Genomic DNA, 20,873 nt, shown 5'->3' with positions numbered 1-20,873 from the left:
ACATGATTTTCCACAACATTACTCCTCTACATTTATGGATTTGGAGGTCAGCCAATGAGCAAGGGTTTACATCTGTATCACACATAAAACAGCTGGTTTGTTGTCTCTACTAATCAAGTAGGAAAACTTGTAATTAATTTTGAAGGACTTTTCATTCAGTTTTTAAATGTATTTTGAAAGAATTACAGATTTTAATACATTTTGTTGTCTCCAAGTTGCCAATATTTAAGTTTTCCATGGTTTCTGAAGTGTCCCCTTCAGTTAAACCAGAGTATCTTTTATTTAGAAAATGTTGCCTCAGAAATGTATGAATACAGGACAGATGTGTGGCGTTCCCTGTCCCAGTCAAAAAGTAAGTGCTGCATTGATGCAGGCTCACAACGCCCACTCCTCACAGCAGAAGTCAGCATACCACAGTCTGACATCTGTGAAAAAGGTGTGCATGATGGATAGCTATGCTATGCAGAGAAAGGTATGAATGGAATTCAAGGGTGGAAAAAGGGGTGGAGAGCATACCACTATATCCTGCACCAGTATACTATTCTGACACTATGGTATTTCTTTCATGACAAGGACCACTTTGTTTTCTGCTGTATCTTATCTTTGGTCATCTTGTTAAACAATAATCATAAAAGAATGCAGCCACTTACTGTTGCCCTTAAACTTGATTTCTGTGAGAACAATGACCGACTTAAATGAGCAGGTCAGCCTTTAGATGAGCTCCCCTCTTCTATAATGCAGTTAGAAGACAAAGCTTTAAGTGAATTAAATAACCGTTTGATTTATAAATGTATAAATTACAGGAGATAGCCTCTTCAGCTCGACATTTGAACATGACTTACGTTACAAAATAACCACAAGTGATGTCAAGTGTGTATTATGTAAAACATTTATTGTGTACAAAAAGTCATTCAACAGTGAAAACTGACATTTGGCATGCCCCCTCCCCCCCACAGTAACAATAACGGATCTCCATTTCAGTGATTAAAACTTGGGTGTTAATAGTTCTCAACAGTGATATCACAGTCACATCGACACTGTGGCAGAACTAGTCAGACCCTTCACTTAAAAGTCCCTCCAGGATCACATTTGTTTTAGGGTTAATACAGTAAATCTTCTAAAAACCCATCCCATCTTATCCCAAAGGGATTTTTTTTAACCCAAATCAGCCGCAAAATATGTTCATGCATATTAATATGCATCAAAGGGTAAAGGAAAATAAACGATTCCTTCATGTAGGAATTGTTCTTGAGATTGGAGCTTATTTGACTAGGGATAAAGGGTTCTTTATGAAATTAAATGTACATTAAAACTGCACTAATTGCAGTTAAAAAGCTATTAAAAATATTGCAAGGATTGGTTGAATTTGCATTTATTCTTGTAAATTTAAAGATTAAGAATTCCTGGAGGGACAGAATTGCCACTGTATGATATACAGGACATTTATATAAAACTTACAATGTCTCCGAAATATAAAGCTATCAAAAATCCAATCAGTATAAACTTAATACAGTCTTGAACTGCCACTTTATCCATTTCATTTTTTTAAAAGTTGGTAACATCAATTACTAGACAAGAAAATGTTTGTGCCGAAACAACTCAGAAATGGTTTTATCTTTTTCTCACTTCAAAGTTAAGACTTTTTAACTCAGAATCCTGAAATATATTTAATGTTATTACTCTGTTTAGGTCATAAACACCCAACCTTTATCACCCCTGAAATCCTACACACAAAAAAGAAATGAAATATTTCATTTATACAATTTGATTACATAGAAAATAACTATAGAAAAATAACTAGCGATGTAAAGCACAGCATACAAAACACACACAAAAATAGTATCCCAAGATGGCACACAAGTTGTGAGAGCAACACTTGTACAATGTACTGTCATTTTAAAAAGGCGGCGAGAGCAGTGAGATGGAGGTAATGCAATCCATCACAATATCACTTCATACACTGTCATGTAATCAAGTGTTGCTTTCACTGTTTATCTTGTGTGTACTTAAAAATAATTGGAGGCAATGTTTTGTCAGTTAAACATTTCAGATTGATAAATCCAGCCACAAGGCATTCTTTTAAGCACATTATTTCATCAGCCTAACTGTTGATCAAAACAACAGACCGAAGACTTCCTCCAGTTTAAACTGTGGCTACATTTTTGCCACTCAGGGTTTTAAGAGCAGCAATGTTACTCTGCATGTCTGACACGAGAAACGTGCTAGCAGAGACATTGTTGGCCAGTCTGTCTCCATCACCATCCCGGCAAAGAAAATCTGGTGACTGTGACAGGTAACCCATGAGATAATTAGTTTTATGGCTGTAAATTTGAACACTATGCCCTTTTCATTCAAGAAATGTATTTGAGCCCATGCCTATGAGACACTCGTCATCAGCACTGGTTGGCTGAACGCTCTCTAGTCTGCAGTGTGGTTCCATACACATTACTGCCAGTTACCACATCAATGTAAAGTTTCAAATCTCTCCACTTCTCTGTATGCACCAGAGACAGGAAGTGTGTTTGTGGTCTGGTCTGCAGCCCTTTCTTTTATGGGCTTAAACGGACTGAACTACTAGCAAGTCTGAGGGTCACATATTTTAAATAGGCAGACTGAATTAGAGCTAGAACGTCAGTTAACCCTGAACTCGCACTGATAAAGAGGCAACAAGCAACTGTTGCAAAAAAAATAAAAAATCAGTTACTTCCTTTCACCGTTCCACATCTTACTAAAGTTTGATTTGTTGCAGTACTTCAGATTTTAGTGTGAACTAAAAGGTTTTCATTCAAATATCTTTTTGTTTACAATCCGATGATAACTGGCCACGCCTACCGACACAAAGCCCTCTGCTCCTAATCCTATCAGGAAAGCAAAATGTCTACCATGAGCTCCCAGGGAGTACAACAAACTAGCAGCTTTCAGCGTTTACAAAACTGCTGATGCCAACATGCAAAAAGGCTAAATATTTTGTTGCCATTTCTGGATGAGTCTCTTCTCAAATAACTGCTCAGATATCAAAGGTTGTGAGTCAAAATGAGCCTGTAGTGTGAGTGTGTGTTCAAGGAAAACATTACACTGCGCTGACAACTCGTTACCTTTCCTGTCTTTCCAATTGCAGGTGATCAGGATTCTGACTGCAGGTCAAGTATTAACCAAAAGTGTTTCTTAAAGGTTTATAGGTTCATTTAGTCTAAGCTCTAAAGTTCAACACTTGCCACGTGGGTGCAAACCACCTATTCATTTTCAAGAAAATGTCTGATAAGGAAGTAAGTTATCCAACCAAATTGCACAAGTGTGCATCATATCCACAGGCTTTCAATTAATAAGTAATTTTACTGCATTTATATGCAGAACTTTCAAAGGAAGACATATTTAAAAAATAAAAATAATAGAGGTAAATGTGCATCAGGCCAAAATCTATCTGAGTAACCACACAAATAAAAGTTATATAGATGGGGAACACTTGAAGACCTCTTGGTCAGAACGGTCTTAATTTGGAGGGGAAAACCCCAAGTGATTCATTCATTTTGTCATTGTGGCCAAACGGCGGAGGTCCTTTATCTCTAGAACGCATGACAGATTCTATTTGTATTTCTTTACATTCGTTACACATTAGTTTCTACTGTGCATGAAGGAGGAAACCAAAATGCTCACTGCACAAGAATGGATAATGGCTAGTTGAATAAAGTATCAACATGTAAAATACTATTAGTAGTTGTGGGAATATTCAGCTGAAGACTAAATACTTGCATCCATCATCTGTGCGTGATCCACAGATAATGGCATTTCTAGTAATATTTAGGGAAATCATTCAATAAAGCAGATCCAGAAATGCGGATGGCAGTAAAAAAGTTAGTCCATTAGTCCAGAAATTCATATATTGCCCTGAACATTAAAAAAAAAATGATAAAGCAACAGACAGGATCATGTCTGAACGGCTCTAGAGAAAAAATATATATAATAATAATTGGGAATTAAAATCAATCGAGAGAGTAGGAAGGCTTCACATGATGGCGCACTCTCTGCTTGACCCCTTGCCCTGAGGGAAAACAAAAAAGGTAAAGATTATTAATTTCTCTCTCTCTAACATTATGAATTTATAAGTCATCTTTCTTACTTTGATTCGATTCAAAAAACATTTAGATAATAATTTGTTTGACTGAGAAGTTTTTGTGGTGCAAATAAACATCTGACAGCAATAACTCGACCATGTTAGCATTTGTAAACAAGGGTACCAATGTTTTACATTTTAGCATTACAGTACAATTACAGGGAAAAGGTTGAAACACTTAATTACTAATCAAGCTATTTGATTAATTGAAGAGTTAAATGGTTGAATACACACACAAGATGAATTATGTAAGTATTGGAGAATAAATGAAAATACAAAAACATCACGCAAATCCCCAGAACATGAGTGAGTTTCCCTAAGGCCAGCTCACTAATAAACAATATGTAGTCAAAAGAACAACATTTTGGAATAAGTATAAGGTGAACAAAGTACGTCCACATAAAATGAAATGGGAAAAAAAAAAAACTTAGTTTGAATGCCCTTAACACAGGGAAATGTGTCAAGAAAAATAAGTATACTCACTTTTTGTACCTCTTCTTCATCATCATCATCCTCTTCCTCTCCATTCTCTACCTCCATCTGAGTCTTGGTGACACTCCTTGTGGCCACCTCCTGCAGGACAGTCAGTCAGAACACATGATTAAAAAGAGAAACAACATACTGCCAGGCTAAGTGTCCTCGCCATGGACAACACACCAGAACAACATTCAATAGCAAAATGTAAATGCAGATAAAACAAATCTACTTGGGTATGCATGGATGTCTTTACCTCGCTATCAGCATTGATCAAAGTGGTAACTATTTCATTTCCTGTGCCCCAGGAAGCCTGGCTCTTCCACAACAAGTCAGATGGTGGACTGTGGGCCACGCCGGCATCAGCAGACCACACCTGTATACACAAACGGTGCAAGAAAATACATCATGTAGTCAAATAAACTTTTTACAATTAACAACTTTACGGAACTTTACAAATCTGCATGTCAAATTGTAGTCGATACCATAGAAGTCAAGTGTTTTGCTAATTCTATGACTTACACAATGCAGATTTTAAATTTAAATTGCAAATCAAAACAGTGAATTTTAATTAGTATATTAGCCTGCATTTGGAAGGGAATGTCTGAGAAAATCAAAATCCATTAAGAATAAGTGTGCGAAAATGTGTGTTTGTTTTTTAAATTAACTGAACATTAAGGCCTGGATGCAAAATGATACCAGCGAAACAAAGTTGATAAAATAACAAATGTTATGATTGATTAATAAAAACACAGAGCAACAAACACACACACACACACTTCAAGTTCATGAATCTTACCGTGACTGTCTGCCCAGCTTTGAGGACATATTTTGGGGAGAACTTGTAGATAACCTCTTCCGCGTCGTCAACCTGTCTTTTCAGCCTCCAGTTGCCTAAAGGCTGGTCCTGCAAACCACAAGAAAGTGTAACGTACAAATATAGAACCTTTTATCACAAAACCTATCAATACACACATACACGTTTTGGCTGGAGTAGCAGGATGCTTGTATAACACTTTTTAATCTACCTTACAAGATCAACATTTCCTGGGGTCAAACTTAATTCCTTTCATATTCAGTTTCTGTTATCAAAATGTAACACTACTACTAATCACCAACTGTCCGTCATCTTCATAGACTTGGTCACACACCTGCTCAGTATCATTGGTCAGTGTGACTGCGTTTCCATCCATGTCAGTGGGTGATATGGTCACAGCTCCACTAGCGGTGGCCTCTTCAGACACCAGCAGCTGGCCTTCTCCTATTCCCATTTCTGACACATCCTTAGCCTCCGCTTCCACTCTCTTCCTCTTGGAAGTGCGAGAGGAGGAAGATCCTGTTACTCTGGAGACGGTGACTCGGGAAGATGGGCTGGGGGACAGCTTCAGTCTGAAAGAAGCACACCAGTCACCAGAGAGTTAATGGCTATCAATCCACTCAATATATATTCTATATATACTATATATTCCCTGAGAAACACATCTTGATATTTCACACTGTTTGTAGTAGTATGTATCCTAGGCCTACAAGTGTGTATAAGCGTGTTGTACCTGTGCTCCTCTCCCTCCAGCAGTTTCCTGTATGCATTGATCTCCATATCCAGGGCCAGCTTCACATCCAACAGCTCCTGGTATTCACTGAGCTGGTAGTTCATCCTCTCCCTCAGTTCACTCATCTCCTGTTCTTTTCCTTCCATGGCGCGGCGGTGCTTGTCTCTATCCGACGACAGAATTTCCTCCAGCTCCCTGATACGATCCTCTGAGGCAGACGACTGGAAAAAACACACACACACAACAATGAGCAACGCAAATAGGCTGAATGGCAAAAGTAACTGAAGGTACTGTAGTACATGTGAGAGTTGTGGACATAGTTTTGATGTGCGTATGTACAAGGTGTTCATACCTGTTTCTGCAGGGCGCTCAGCTGATATCCAAGGCTCTCGATTCTCATGCGGGACTCCTGCAGCTCCTCCCTGGCCGTTCCCATTGCTTTGTCATTTATCTCTGAGGACATCTTGGCATTATCCAACTAGAAGGAGACAGACTCTGTGAGAAAGAGTTCTTTGCACATCTTTGGACAGTATGGAGCCAAATCAGATGCTTCTCGGCTCAAGGACAGCAACGTTTCAAGGGGGAAATGGAACTGGAGCATATTGGTAAATGTACAGCCTTTACTACAAGCAGACACACATTTCCACACAGCATCAAAAATCAAATGATTTCCTATAGAAAGCTCTGCGTGAGAATCGGAGCTAAGATCAATAAATTGTCTCTCACCTTGGACTGGAAGGTTGTCTCCAGTTCGTCCTTATAAAGAGAAACTTGCTCATCGTGTTGCTTCCTCAGGTCCTGGTGGATTAACAAAAACCTGATTAATACTAATCCCTGAATAAAAGCCCCCTGGGTGATGTCGCAATCTTTTATATGGTATTTTCAGAAAGAATGCATATTGTATATTTCTATATTGTTTCATTTGCCCAACCCTACCAAAGACATACCAACAACAAAAGCAGCACTACGTTCATCCCCAAACATACCTGTAAAGCTTGTGCCAGTTTGAACTCATAGTCATGTCTGACTCCAGAGTCAACCTCCACTATTCTGCTCTCCTGATGACGCCGGGATTCACGCACCTCCTGAACACAAGGAACAAAGCTGGCTGTGAAACTGGAAGAAATTCTCAATGCCACAGAACTTGTACAGGTTTAGTCTATCTATTAAAACAATCGTTTAGCTTATGGTTATAGTAGACATGCTTATCATGGAGAACATAATTGTGACCTAAATGTTAAATTTGAACAGAAGACATTAAAATATATCTAATCAATAGTGAATACACAGCAGTTTTTAAATGTATAACCAATTATAAAAATCAGATTATATTCATCCTTAGTGGTGGTCAGTATGGAAACAGTCGTCTATCATGGTATCATTTTGCTAATCCACACTACACCTTTTGTATCAGATAGTTATTTTGCAATGCAATGAAATAAATTGCAAAGTATCTAAACAAATGAATGACAAATTATATAAATTAGTTGTCAATGCCATTTGGGAAGTCCGACGAAATAAGCAGTTTCCTTTGGGATCTGGTAAAACAATCATGCTCCTGTCATTGCCTTACCTCTTCAAACATGTTTTTCCTGAATTCCAGGTCTTCACCCAGTGACTGGCAGCGGTTCTCCAGGTCCACACGCATCAGTGTCTCTGCCTCCAGCTGGCGCTTAGCAATAGCATGGCTGTCCTCTGCCTATACACCACGCAAAACCAACAGCAATATTAGCACATGGACATTTCGTCACTTCATCGCTTGATGATTGACTGACACAACAGCTGCAACCGTGATAGAAAAAAGCTGAAAAGATTTACACATCAGACTGGGTTACAAGCCTTTTTTGGAAAGAATGGAGAAGTGCAGCGGGATGAACAAAGATTGTTCTTTCATTGTTATCTACTGCTCCTGAATATGTTTTGTTACAACGCCATGTTGTTTATGTTTATGTCTTTCTACACATACTGAACCAGAAAGTACACACCTTAGCCAGCAGGCCCTTGACATCAGCCAGCTCTGCAGTCAGAGCAGCGTTGTGGCTTAGAGCTGTAGCAAGATTAGCTTCACTCTTGTTCAGCTGAGCTTCCAAACCACTGGCCCTGGACACCGCTGCAGCAAGATCACTATCCTTCTTCTTAGCACTGAAACACAAGGACAGAGGAAGGAGACGTTACTTATTGCCTACAACTGGCAACTGGTCCTGATTCTAATTCCTTGCCTGATTTTAAACAATATGCGTTTGGGAGTCAGGTGTTCTGTATCATCCTACCTGCGGGTGGCCTCTTCCAGATCAGACTGAGCCTTGCCCAGCTCTATCTGGAGCCTGGCTCGCTCTCTGGCAGTTTCATCCAAAACCCGTCGAGCATCAGCTAGCTCTGCCTCGTACAGGTTCTTCAGACCTGACACCTTAAGAGAGGACACACAAATTCAATGGTTGGAGAAAAGAAAAGACAGAAATATACAAATTCAGTGATTGACTTTCAATATATTCCTGAAACTCATGTGCACAGTTCAAATACATTTAAAAATAAGTGGTGAAAAATATACAAAACAACTTTTATCATGTACCACTTTATTTCAACAAGATAAAACAATACTGTTTGAAGGTTTGACTGAATTCAGAACATCACTTATTGATCACTTGTGTTGTGCGTCGCCCCACTAGCATGTGTGGTGGCTCCCGACCTGCGGCAATGGATAGATTGACTTTGTTCCGGCTGTGATACAAAGTTGGCTGGTTTTCTGTTAGAGCAGCCCACTAACAGGGGTTTGCTTTGGTAAGCTAGATGTCTAAGGTCATATTAACACTAATAGTCCGCTTCCTTGGCGAGCACCAGATGTGAGTTGGATACATTGTTTCGTTTACAGATGTTTCAGTTTGCACTCACAAATGGAAAACTCAACTAAAAACGGAAAATAAATTATAAACAAAAGTCACACAGATGAAAATGCAGTTCCATTAATGGTCAGACAAAAAAAAATAAAAAATCCCCTCAAGTTTGCCAATATCATACATCATGGAGCATCAGCAGGTTATTCTCATGCTGGTCTTAACATGGAATCTATTAAATACTATGTTTCCTGTGATTGGTGTGATGTAGCGGTTTAGAATTTTTTCTTTAACTGTTAACCACCAGAATTAACGGTTATTAACCGGTTAACCGTTAAGATTTAATGTAGCCTATTTATAGTGAAATACATGAAGCATTATAGCAGGGCTCCCAACCTTTTTTTGTTCCAAGGACCGGCATATTAATTTAAAAACAACACAGGGACCAGTAGCCAATTTAAATGCCTACATTTTGACAGTCACACGGCACCTTAGTCTGCTGTGAGAAGAGGTCTAGTATGCGAATGTAGGAGCAGAAAGTGCAATAAGTGACTGAAAAGGGACATTTACACACACACACAGGCTTAGGAGATGGGTAGCCTACCGAAACCCGGTGCTAAGTAGTGCTGAGCACGGGGCAACATTTTGAAAGACCGTAATATTGATAAGCTCCGATGTTATCAGTACTGCATAACGATACTTAGCGCTTTTGTTTAAGACGGATTTTCGCTATTGATCCTGGCACACAATCATGGCAGACCTGTGTCTGTGCAAGGGGCGGGCACTCACTGCCTGGCTGTCTGTCACTCCCCTCACACTGAGACGGTGATAAATGCAGGACAGCATCCACCTCAAGAAGCCTAATGCTAGCGCTATGTTAAGCCAGCGGGAGCCCACGCTGTTAATTCAATTATACAAACATGACACGGGAGTGTTGTGACCATAAGTTGTGACTGGCTATCTTTCTGGGAGCGTACCATGGACTATTATAAAGTTGAGAGTAGCCTACACTACTCATTTCATTCTTTACCGACAGTTGGCATTCTTACATCCGGTTTAGCGATATCAAAATAAGATAATTAAGATTATTATTTTATTTTTTTTAACCGTTTAACCTTTAGTATTAACCGGTTAAAGATCTTCTTAACGGTTAACCAGTAGTTAACCATGGACATCCCGAGTGTGATGTGGTTCACACCAGTGATGAACCATCCCACCCCAGAGTTCACTTGCAAATGGCCCGAGAGAGACCAACTCTTTCAAGTGGACCAAACTCCTGTTGTTTGGTTAACACTACTGGTCTGGGACTGCATTCCAACCAACCCAAACAAATAACACTTGGAGGTTAAACGCTTCAGGGTTTGGTTTAACTGAACTAAACAAGGCTGGTGTAAACGTGACGTAACATTAACACTGATATACATCTCTAGCTTCAAAGGGTCCACCCTCCAGCAAATTCCACCTAAAAGTCAAAGAACTAGAGCAGGTGTAGAGGGATCGGGTTGGAATGCGTTTACAAAACACAACCGACATATTCTACTTATGTAAAATACAGCCAGAGTGGTATCGAGGCTCAAACACGCCGACGCACATTCTAGTGAGGCATAGGTGATCATCGAGACAAATCGTACAATGTCTTTGTATGAGTTTACACCCAATACAATATAAAAAAAACACTACGCATTATGTCTTTAAATTCAAAGATATTTAAGCACATTGAACCTGACTTTTGCTTAGTGTTTGCACTCAGACACGCAACATTTCTTCTACAGAACCAGATTTCAGATGGACATCGTCAGAATGATGCAGAGATCAGATTAACTTGTTGAACCTTTCTTAATGTTATTTGCTGCAGCTAAGTTTTAAAGTGAAATAAGTCATTGGCTATCAAACAAAATGAGTATAAAATACAATGTGAGCTGGGTAAACAGTTGTTGAAGTATGGAATCCATACATACCTAAAACAACTGGTTTGGATTCCATACATAACTAAAATAGGATAGTTATTATGTATGGAATCCCCACATAACTTAAATAACCGTTTGCCCAGCTGGAGGCTTAGGAATTCATTAAAGATGTGTGCTTGTACAGCGTTGTGGATAATGACAGGAATTCTTTGCTACTACCACTCATTAGAGGGGAATCATGACACATAAGTTCTCCAATGCTGGGGATATACCACTAGTAACTGCCCTTTGAGAATGCATTAACATACACTCCACACATAACTTCTGTTTCAACATAAATGAGTCAACAACAGTTACACTTTCATGTCATTATTCTCATGCAAGCAGAAGAATGCATCATGTTTCCAAATTATTGCGGTTAACTTTTCAAGTACAATCAGTGACTCACACGCAACTTTTTATCATTCATATCAGAAAAAAAAAAATCACCATTTGGACCTGGATATTCAAAAAAAATATGAAGCAAGTCACGCAACGCATAACATTAGAGGAAATTGCGGTTAATTTGGTACTGTTTTTACAACCCATCCTTTTTTTCTATTTTCACATATACAGATTCAGTAGCGATGTTAAGAAAATATAACACATAAGGGGTATTTCAATTAGCATTTCGTGTAGTTTAAATTATGAGTTTGTGTGGGATTGGGGAAGTATTTTGTTTTTTCCTTTTAAAAAACGATCATAGAATTCTTTGAAACTTCTTGGGAGGATGTACTTTTTTTGTTCGGCAGAAGTTTCACTGTTATTCTTTTTTTTTTACAGTCTCATGTGTTATTTATTTTCAAAGAAAACCTATGGTACTTATGCGATAGGAAACAGTCCAAACTAAAATGTCATGAATAGGTGACTTTATTTTACTGAAACATGATGTAATGCTTCAAGTTAATGTAGGCTAGGTAAAGCACATTTCCCTTCATAATGAAATCTAATAGCTCGCCTCATATTAATAGATTGGCGCGCATATCCCACTCTCTGAGCCCCTCCCAATCCCGCTACGTTTGAACACCGATCACCAAACAACGCAGTGTTGTTTGATACAAATGGAAGTCTATGCATTTGTGTTGATAAACCAGAGGATAAGTCAACACACTAATTATAAGAAGTGCTTCAAGTTTAAAACATTTCACGATTCCTCCTCGAAGACATTTGGGGGTGATGTTTATTAGCCTGAATCACGAGCGACTTATTAAGCCAAGTGGTCCGTGGCTGAGGCTGCACGCGGATCAGTTCAACATGTTTTTTGTAGTATTTTTTTTGTCACACTCACCTCTCTTGTAGTCACAGTCTCTTTCTCAGACACTTTGACCATCAGCCGGTTGTTCTCCAGTTCCAGTGCCCGTACACGGTCGATGTACACGGCGAGCCGGTCGTTGAGGTGCTGCAGGTCTTGTTTCTCCTGCAGGCGAGAGATCCTGGTCGGGGAGAGAGGCGTCGAGGCCGCCTTTCGGCCAGATTCACGGCTCGGGGTAGCAGTAGCCATAACGGTTCCTTTTTAACAACCCGGAGTTTGCTTCAACACGCCGTAAGCGTCAGAAAACAGACGTACCTGCCGTATTCGTCAAATGAAGGACACGGGGATAGTTTTATCCACTAAATTAACGATACTATGACAATCAATGAGTAGCGCGCGCGTGTGCACTGTCTCAGTTGCCCTGAAACAGTGATGTGATTTTCAAGATGGCGGACACCACTAAAAGGACCGGACCGCGCCAAAAGCAGAGGACGCTTCCTGTCTCGCTATGGTCGATGGGAAATTGGAGACAAAGAATGAAATAATCTGTTATCATTACACCCTCCACTCCTTTATTTATGACATGGGCTACTGTAGTCGACTACAGTGACAGTATAAACTTTACAAATCAAGTAAAGTATCCAGGGACAATTACACATCAGAATGATCTAGCCTAATCATACAATGAACTAGCACATAATTAAATAGTTGCCTAATAGGCCCATACTATGAAAAACTAAATCAGCATAGTTGAAAAGTTACTATTGTAAAATGTTATAAATATTCTAATATTGATACAAATAAAGAATTGTGCATGGGGCGAAAGCAAATTAAAAAGTGTTCCTGGCATGAGTGTTTTTGATCTTTTTCAATGCCTGTAGAATTAATCTAATTATTTTGAAGTGCATGTGCACTTTATAGTTCAGCCAATCAGCAAGGGTTAACATATGCATAATTAATTTGAAGGACATTTTAAATTTATTTATTCGTATTAAGGAAGATTTGGACATTTTAACAATGTTCTAATTGCCAGTATTTTAGTTTTCAATATTTGCACGTCCAGAGTATGCTAAAGCTTACCTAATTACAGCTGAACCACACACGTGTCTTTTAAAACTTGTAATAATAATAATAATAATAATAATAATAATAATAATAATAATAATAATAATAATAATAATAATAATAATAATAATAATAATAATAATAATAATTGAAATCCATTTGTAGGCCTATTTTAAAGTGTGATCATGCATGCCATTTTTTGATTAAGGTAGCTAACATAGGCCTATGGATGGCTTATGAATGAATAAATACATCATCTCCTTTGTAATTATTATAACCAGTATGTGGATTTTTTAAATGCCAGTCCTATTCCTTGTCCTATACTGAAAATGTATTCTTGCCTCAGAATGACTTGATAACATTTATGACGGTTATGTGGGACGACTTAGAGCCACATAGTATATAAAAGCCAACCAAGTCCCCTTTACCTGCTGAAATTCCTTTTTATTTTACTGAAATCATCCATGGCACCACACCGGCAGGGGCGCTGCTTTGTCAGCTTCGCAGACGTGTCTTCCGGGTCAACCCTCTCATTTCGCAGCTTCGCTCATGCTACAGTCCTTCCGGCTTGATCGCCATCGCAGACAGAGGGTAGGAATTTAATGTTGATTACTACAAGCTAAAATCCACGTTTAATCTCCAACATCCATAGGTTTCTACCGAAACTATTTCAACGTCAGCATTGTATTCACTTCACCTAACACCTATGTCCAAATATTTTAACAGTATATTAAAATGAAATGCTCATTTAGCAGTAATGAAGGAGAGCTAGCGTATGTTGTCTCTGTATTGAACGGCTAGCTACAACTAGCTTCAGAAAACTTAACGACTTACAATTCACAGACGAAGCCCGTACTTTAGGCTGTGCATACTTTAGGAAAGCAAGATACAGTCCTTGCACATTTTGCCCTGAGAAAAGTGAAGGCAAGAAATACTGTCAAAAAATTGGACACCGTCGGCAAGCGTTCACGTCATGTTGGATAAACAGGATATTCAATTCTCTAGTTTAAATGTTTCTAGACGCTATTGTATCACTACCGTTATGTTTTTTGTTGGTGGGAACAGAGTAGCTTAATTAAGGCTAATCGGGTAACGGGCTAAATGGTTTATCACGTAATGTTTTATTACATTATCAGTTTATCAATGCTCTCCAGTAACTTGTAAATTGTCATGCAGTGCTGCTAAACTGGTGTCACTGATGAGGTTCACAACATTGTCAATGTGTATGAGAGCTTGAAAGGGGGTGTGATGTCCCCTCTTTTCAACTATTGTTCACACTTGAATTTATGTTATTGTGTTATCTTCCACAGACATGGCTATCCGCTACCCCATGGCCGTTGGCCTTAAAAAGGGCAACCCAGTCACCAAAAATGTAACTGCCCCCAAACACGCACGCCGGCGCGGGGTAAGTAACTGCTCTCAGTGTAATGATGGCTAGTTTAGCTCTTTTGACTGCATACTGCTTGCTTGTCTCATGCCTGAATCATTGCATCACTTCAAAATTCCGTAACCCTATCACTTTACCTTACTCTAAGTTAGGCAGTTTTGTCAACAATTAATTTCCGCCTGTTTGGGTGATGTTTGCTTGAAATCAGTGGTCAACTGTTTACATTGCTGGGCTTTCTTTATAAATTATGATTTGTTAGTGACTGGTGGATACAGTCTTGTGAAGCATTTGAGTTTGTCTTCCAAAAGGCCAATTGTGCAATATAACTGTCTAGTTAAAGTATTGAGTGAAATGAATGCCTTGCTGATTTTGGTCTTGTCATTCGATTTATTGATAAATATGCAGCACCAATGTTGTACATTGGTGAGAGTAACACCACGCATCTGACATGCAGAGCCTCATTGGCTTTCAATACCACAGCGGCCACTTTTTTATAATGAAATTAGTATGAACGTAGACACTTCTTGATAGTTTCCAGAAGCAGCTCCAGTCTGAAACTTGAACAAGCTGTAGAATGTTGTGGTGATAATATTAACGCTGTAGCTCTCCTGGTTGATCTTAAAGTTGTTAAATGTGGAATCTGATTTATTTATATTTAGTGGGAAAAAACAAACCCCTGTAAACCATGATTTAACAATGATTTCCACCGCAATTATGCAGCATTTACATAGCCGTTTGTACTGATCAAACTTATGTTGAAGTTTTAAGTTAATAAACCTTGTCTTTCCTCTGCAGCGTCTGACCAAACACAGCAAGTTTGTTCGTGACATGATCCGTGAAGTTTGTGGTTTTGCTCCATATGAGAGGCGAGCCATGGAGTTGCTGAAGGTGTCAAAGGACAAGAGAGCCCTCAAGTTTATCAAGAAGAGGGTGAGTTTGTATTTCTGTCAGACACCTTTTTAAAGGTGCATATAATGTACATTTTATCAACTGCTCAACAGCCACAAGAACACCTTCTAATCATTTCTATCCATTATGCCACTGTGGAAAAATAGAATTCACAAAATTGCCGTGATGAGCCAGTTCATTTAATTTCGCTGTTTCTTTCCCAGATCGGCACTCACATTCGCGCCAAGAGAAAGCGTGAGGAGCTGAGCAACGTACTGGCTGCCATGAGGAAGGCTGCCGCCAAGAAGGACTAATCTGTCACTTAATAAACGTTTGCTAAATTACAAAATCAGACTGATGGCTTGTTTGTTTTCCGCTTTTTCTTTTTTTTTATTATTTGTTAGAGGTTATCAGTTCTGGTCCTGAAGGTCCACGTCGTATACTTTTGTCAATCCCTGGCCTCTAACGCATTCCTTCTTTTCTGCCTTGAATATTGCACTTTAAAAAAAATCACTGTGGCACATACTTCATAGTAACACGTCACACTTAATTTCATAAGTGGTTAACACCACAGCTTAGTAAGTAGTTTGACATCTGTTTTGGGATGAAGAAAGTTAGATGATTAATTCACAAATCGTTTAGGTTAAGTAAGAGATGTGGGCAGTGTACACAACATAAATTGTTACGCCAACTTCACATCAGTTGTGGAAGAATAAATGTTTTTATATGTATCTGGTGAGCTTGGGAGGCATCCACATGGTAAAATAATCAGAACAATTCAAAACAATTGATAAGACCAACAAATGGCATGTACCAAACCTGAGAGCATGGGAAACCAGAACAAACCTATGATCCAAAATCCAAGTTCTTTGTTGAATCGGTTTGTATTCTGTTAAAAAAAAATGTTTGCCTCTGACCGTGTACACACAAATGATTATCCATTATGAAGGAATTAAAAAGCATAAACTAAGAAATGCATTGGAAAAATTGTCTAAATCATGCTAATGGTGCCCTTTGTATAACTATTAAACTATAAATAGTGTGACAGTGTAATCCCATAATGAAAATATCTTACAACTACTTAATAAATGTACTTGTGGGTAATTGTGGGATGTCATCACTGCACTCATTCCTTGGCAATGTCCCATTTTTAAGGGTTTTTTGTTCAATATTTGCAACATGTCATTCTAATTTGGATGATGGATCGGGTTGTCCTTTCCTCCAGCCGTTTCCTTGTTTGTCTTCTAGTCTGTTATCCAGTTTGTATTATCTACACCTAACCAAAACCTTATTTTGTTTTTTCATTTAGTTATTAAACTAAATAAATGTAATGGGTTATCTAAATATAAAGCCCTTACCTATTTCCAATACCTTTTCTCTCATCGCATGAAACCTGCAGCTCAAACCCCCAAAACCATGAGTAGAGGTTAAGCAGGACCTAACCTTTGCACAAGTCTAGAAGTAATACTATATAGTAGGAGAGAAGAGTTAAAGAACAAAGTGGTGGCATACAAAAAAAAAATCCACAATTTCCTGTCTAGAAATAACCTTTGTAATATTTTAAATCAACCAAAGGTTTCTTAATGTTATAAGATATCTTGCGTGCATAACAGCCCCCTCTAGACCTAACCCCAACCACATAGGGGAGGATGCTATGGGAAACATTTTAAAGTTGGGAAACCACTGTTGTTTTTGTAAGGTGGAACAAACTCCTGACACGAGACCTGAAAATGTGAGGGAGCATTGTGAATCAGTCACAATACTTATCACAGAGCATTGCCAAGACTCTGGGACCATGACTTCTAAAAAGCAGTCAGAAGACCATCCGGGATCCCAAGAGGGACTAGAGCTCCGTTTGAGTCTGGTCTGATCACAGCTCTGTGGTGTGGATTGGATTATGCTACATCATGGGGCAACAAATGGAAAACAGGAGCACATGCTCAGCCAACCACATTGCTCCCAGATGAGCTCAATACATTGACTTTGTGAAACAGAACTTCAAAAGTGTGTCGACCCCTGCAAAGCACCTAGACCACAGATGGTATCAGAGGCTGGGCATTCGGGGCATGTGAAAATTAACTGGCAGTGATGTTCACTTACATCTTCAGTCAGTCAATCAATGTGGTCCCCACATACATTAAACCATCCACCATTGTTACTGTGCTTACATCAATCATGACATGATTCCACCTTCTAATCAAAACCCAAGTGTGCTCATTCCATCCTGACACTGGATAACGCATTGGAGACACACACTGACACTGCTCTTACTCCCTTAGATAGAGGGAAAACATACATGAGAAAGCTTTTTGTTGATTCATGCTCGGCATTAATACCATCATTCCCCCAACCTGTAAGCTTGGACTGGATACGTCCATCTGCAGATAGATCTTCAACCTCCTGGCGGGGAGCAGGGCTGTTTACTCAGCCCACTTCTGTATGCCCTATTTACCTACGATTGTGTCGCGAAGCACAGCTCAAATGCCATCGTTTTAGTTTGTTGATGGCACAACCCTCCTGGGCATCATCACATCTACTCACCCGCTTGTCTGCATTGTGGTTAGCACGGATAGATGGCAATTTTTTTACATTATCCACTGCTATTCAACCAGGACTGGTACATAGTCTACCCTCTGTCACTTAAATATACAAACACCTCACATATGTAGGCCTACTGCTTTTATATTTGAACTGTATTCAATCAATATCTTAAATACATCTTATTGATTATATATCATGAATTATTTTTCTACTACTGTAAAATCTTACTGATGAGCTGACCTGATTCTTCTCCAAAAAATGTCATTGTATATTTGATCCTCTAACCTCTCTAAGCCTATATAAACTTGAACTTGAGCATTTAAGTATACGCTATTCATACCATGGCAAGTGAAAAAACCGCCACTTGATGCACCGCTTCTAATATCGGTTTGAAGTGATACCGGAGCAAAGTGAGTCCAACAATGCAACTTGCTCTACTGTGCCACAGTATTAGTCAGTCAGCAACTGATGGTGGCTGCTTTTTGGCGGGATCATAGCAAAGCGATGCCAGCCACAAGCAAATGTGTCACTGAAAGACTGAGTGATGACTTTATAATGTTGGTCGGTTGAGTAGGCCTATAGGGTTTCCCCATTTGTCGTTCCTCTTTCAAAATGAATCAGCGTCGTATATTACATCCTCAGAAGGCGTTAACAGCGGTTCCACTCAGTCACGCACTAAGAACCAAATATTTTGTTTCTATTGGTTACCACTTTCATAACATTTTGATTATCTCCAAGAAATCTCCTAATTGATTTTTGTGTTACATATCTGAAACTTGTTTGGAAAAAAAGGCATACAACTGTTAGATTGCCAGCAAGCTGCAACTTAGGATAGTGGTCAGGGGTACCTCCAAAGTCAGCAACAACTTTGCCCTGGAGCTGTGAAGTAGTCTGCCCCTTTCTTTCTGACCACAGCCCGGAGGATTGAGCAGGTGGTTTCAGATGGAAGGTGCCTGTTGTACTTTATGTAGGCTACAACAATGTCACCACAATGTTCTAATCCTATCACTACATTAAACATTGTGATGCAAAAAGGGGTTAACAGGTCTTAAAAACTGTATTCAACTCTTACAATATAATTAATTTGTCATCACCATGACACCATCCCACTTTTCTTTATTTTCTGTTTTAGCAAACAAATACATCTGAGACTTAACTAATATGTAAAGTAAATGAAATCATAATCGATGACTTAAAGGAATGAAATAAGGGATATATTTATGTTAATGTACGCGTTAAATCGCTCTATATTCATACAGCGATAACTTAAATAGTGTGCGCGTTTCATGGCTCTGATCTCTCGCTCTGCATATTATTGGCACATAAACTTTTCTGGGATCCCACAACTGATATCCAATCAGAAGACAGAACGCTACACACCGGCACATCTCACTGCCGGTGCACGTGCAGAGCGACAGATGGGTGAATGTTTATGCGCCTACAATGGCAGAGCAGCAAAAATCTCTTCCAATGTCTGTTTTTATGGCTTTATCATGTTTTATCGCACTTACGGATCTGAGATGATGCTAGAACTCGCTGCTTGAAGACCGCAGTGCATTAATATGGTGAGGTAGGGACGAGGGAGGGGACTGCTAATTGCAGTCAGTGACAGGAAGTTATAGCTAAACTGACAATTCCGCTTACTTCACCTTTAATGTTTATTAGCCGGTTGAGTAGAAAGAAATAATAAGAGATTCAATGTGAGGTCAGGAAATCACAGGTAAGCATTACCAAATTAAATATGGTAACAAATCATGAGGATTTTTAAGTGACATATTGAGCAGCTCTTTGAACATAACCATGGAAAAGTGAAAGCCTTTATTTTGTTTTCCAGGTGATCCTCTTGAAAACCTCCTGGTGGAAGTCAGATTGCTTGAAAAATATATTATTTAGCCTTGCATGATTTTTCTTTTGCATTCACAAGACATAAAACAAAGAGATACTTTTAAAATTAGCATGTTTTTAATAGTAATAAAGCATAATAGTAACATTGATTTATTAGCCATTACAAATTGTTGAAGTAATTATGTGGTGTTTAATCTTTGGTCATTGAAACATCACATATTGTACAAAATGTTGCTGTTACATCCCCATTTTTTGCTAGGGGTAAGGACGGTAACATAAAAAACAGATTAAAGAAAGGTAGGAGTCGGGCAGTAAAATAATTTGCGTTTAATGCTCAAAACAAAAGTGGAAACTTAACTCCAAAGTGACATTGGTCAGCAGCATGGGAACAGCATGCTCAACAGCATGGCAGCAACAGATCAACGACATGGCAGCGAGCAGATCAGGGGCCAATATTGAGGTTTTTCCTCCTGCTTTTATGCAGTGCACTGATTAAAACCCCTGATTGTGATTGAGGGACACAGCACACCTGCTCACTTTGTCAGTGGCAAATTAAAGAGAAGGGAAAAGAACAAACCAAACTTATCAAAAATCCAATGTTCATTTAAAATGAATAATGTGCTCACTTCTTTTCACTTCAATTTCTGATTGGAGGAAGGAGATGGTTTTGCCGTTGGCAGCAAGGACCTTCTCTACCAGTCAGTATAACAACAAAGAAGGTGTATTGCTGCCATTATCTTCAGCAGCTTGGGCATCATCCTTCTCTCAAAAAAACAACTCTGAGGCTCTAGAACAGACCCCAGCACAGAGCCAATCTTCCTCATCACTTTGTTCAGTTTTTAGTCACTGGCTCATGCTGCTGCCCCAGCAGATGCTGTAAAGGAAATGTAGCCTATCTTTCTTTTAGCCTACTTTTTTTTTAGTGGGCTAGGCAAGTTCAAAATCAAATGTTTTGTCTTGAATCAAATTGCATGAAAAAGGTT

The 20,873-nt window shown here is 39.0% G+C and overlaps 2 protein-coding genes across 2 annotated transcripts; one reads left to right on the top strand and one right to left on the bottom strand.

Annotated features, from left to right (window-relative positions):
- Positions 1–903: 903 nt before the first annotated feature.
- On the bottom strand, positions 904–12,582 carry lmnb2 (lamin B2). Its single transcript, XM_080032672.1, has 13 exons — positions 12,201–12,582; positions 8,406–8,542; positions 8,121–8,277; positions 7,709–7,834; positions 7,122–7,220; positions 6,862–6,933; positions 6,488–6,613; positions 6,136–6,356; positions 5,737–5,974; positions 5,385–5,492; positions 4,842–4,961; positions 4,595–4,684; positions 904–4,039 (listed from the first exon to the last, which is right to left on the bottom strand). Exons 1-13 carry the CDS (start codon positions 12,411–12,413, stop codon positions 4,004–4,006), a joined length of 1,743 nt encoding a protein of 580 aa, XP_079888798.1. The 5' UTR covers positions 12,414–12,582; the 3' UTR covers positions 904–4,003.
- A 1,174-nt stretch (positions 12,583–13,756) lies between these two features.
- rpl36 (ribosomal protein L36) lies at positions 13,757–15,853 on the top strand. Its single transcript, XM_080032282.1, has 4 exons — positions 13,757–13,820; positions 14,540–14,634; positions 15,412–15,546; positions 15,729–15,853. Exons 2-4 carry the CDS (start codon positions 14,542–14,544, stop codon positions 15,816–15,818), a joined length of 318 nt encoding a protein of 105 aa, XP_079888408.1. The 5' UTR covers positions 13,757–13,820; positions 14,540–14,541; the 3' UTR covers positions 15,819–15,853.
- Positions 15,854–20,873: the final 5,020 nt, after the last annotated feature.

Source organism: Ammodytes marinus, assembly GCF_949987685.1.
Source record: "Ammodytes marinus genome assembly, chromosome: 8".
NCBI classification, from domain to species: Eukaryota; Metazoa; Chordata; class Actinopteri; order Uranoscopiformes; family Ammodytidae; genus Ammodytes; species Ammodytes marinus.
The sequence above is the reverse complement of the archived record's forward strand: the minus strand, read 5'-3'. Positions and strand labels throughout refer to the sequence as shown.

Excerpts from the sequence above, each read along its gene's own strand:
- rpl36 (XM_080032282.1), top strand. The coding sequence starts at position 14,542 with ATGGCTATCCGCTACCCCATGGCCGTTGGCCTTAAAAAGGGCAACCCA. Across the intron at positions 14,635-15,411 it reads AACACGCACGCCGGCGCGGG|CGTCTGACCAAACACAGCAA; the intron begins GTAAGTAACTGC and ends TTTCCTCTGCAG. Across the intron at positions 15,547-15,728 it reads TCAAGTTTATCAAGAAGAGG|ATCGGCACTCACATTCGCGC; the intron begins GTGAGTTTGTAT and ends TTTCTTTCCCAG.
- lmnb2 (XM_080032672.1), bottom strand. The coding sequence starts at position 12,413 with ATGGCTACTGCTACCCCGAGCCGTGAATCTGGCCGAAAGGCGGCCTCG. Across the intron at positions 6,614-6,861 it reads AGACAACCTTCCAGTCCAAG|TTGGATAATGCCAAGATGTC; the intron begins GTGAGAGACAAT and ends GTCTCCTTCTAG. Across the intron at positions 4,962-5,384 it reads AAGCTGGGCAGACAGTCACG|GTGTGGTCTGCTGATGCCGG; the intron begins GTAAGATTCATG and ends TTGTGTATACAG.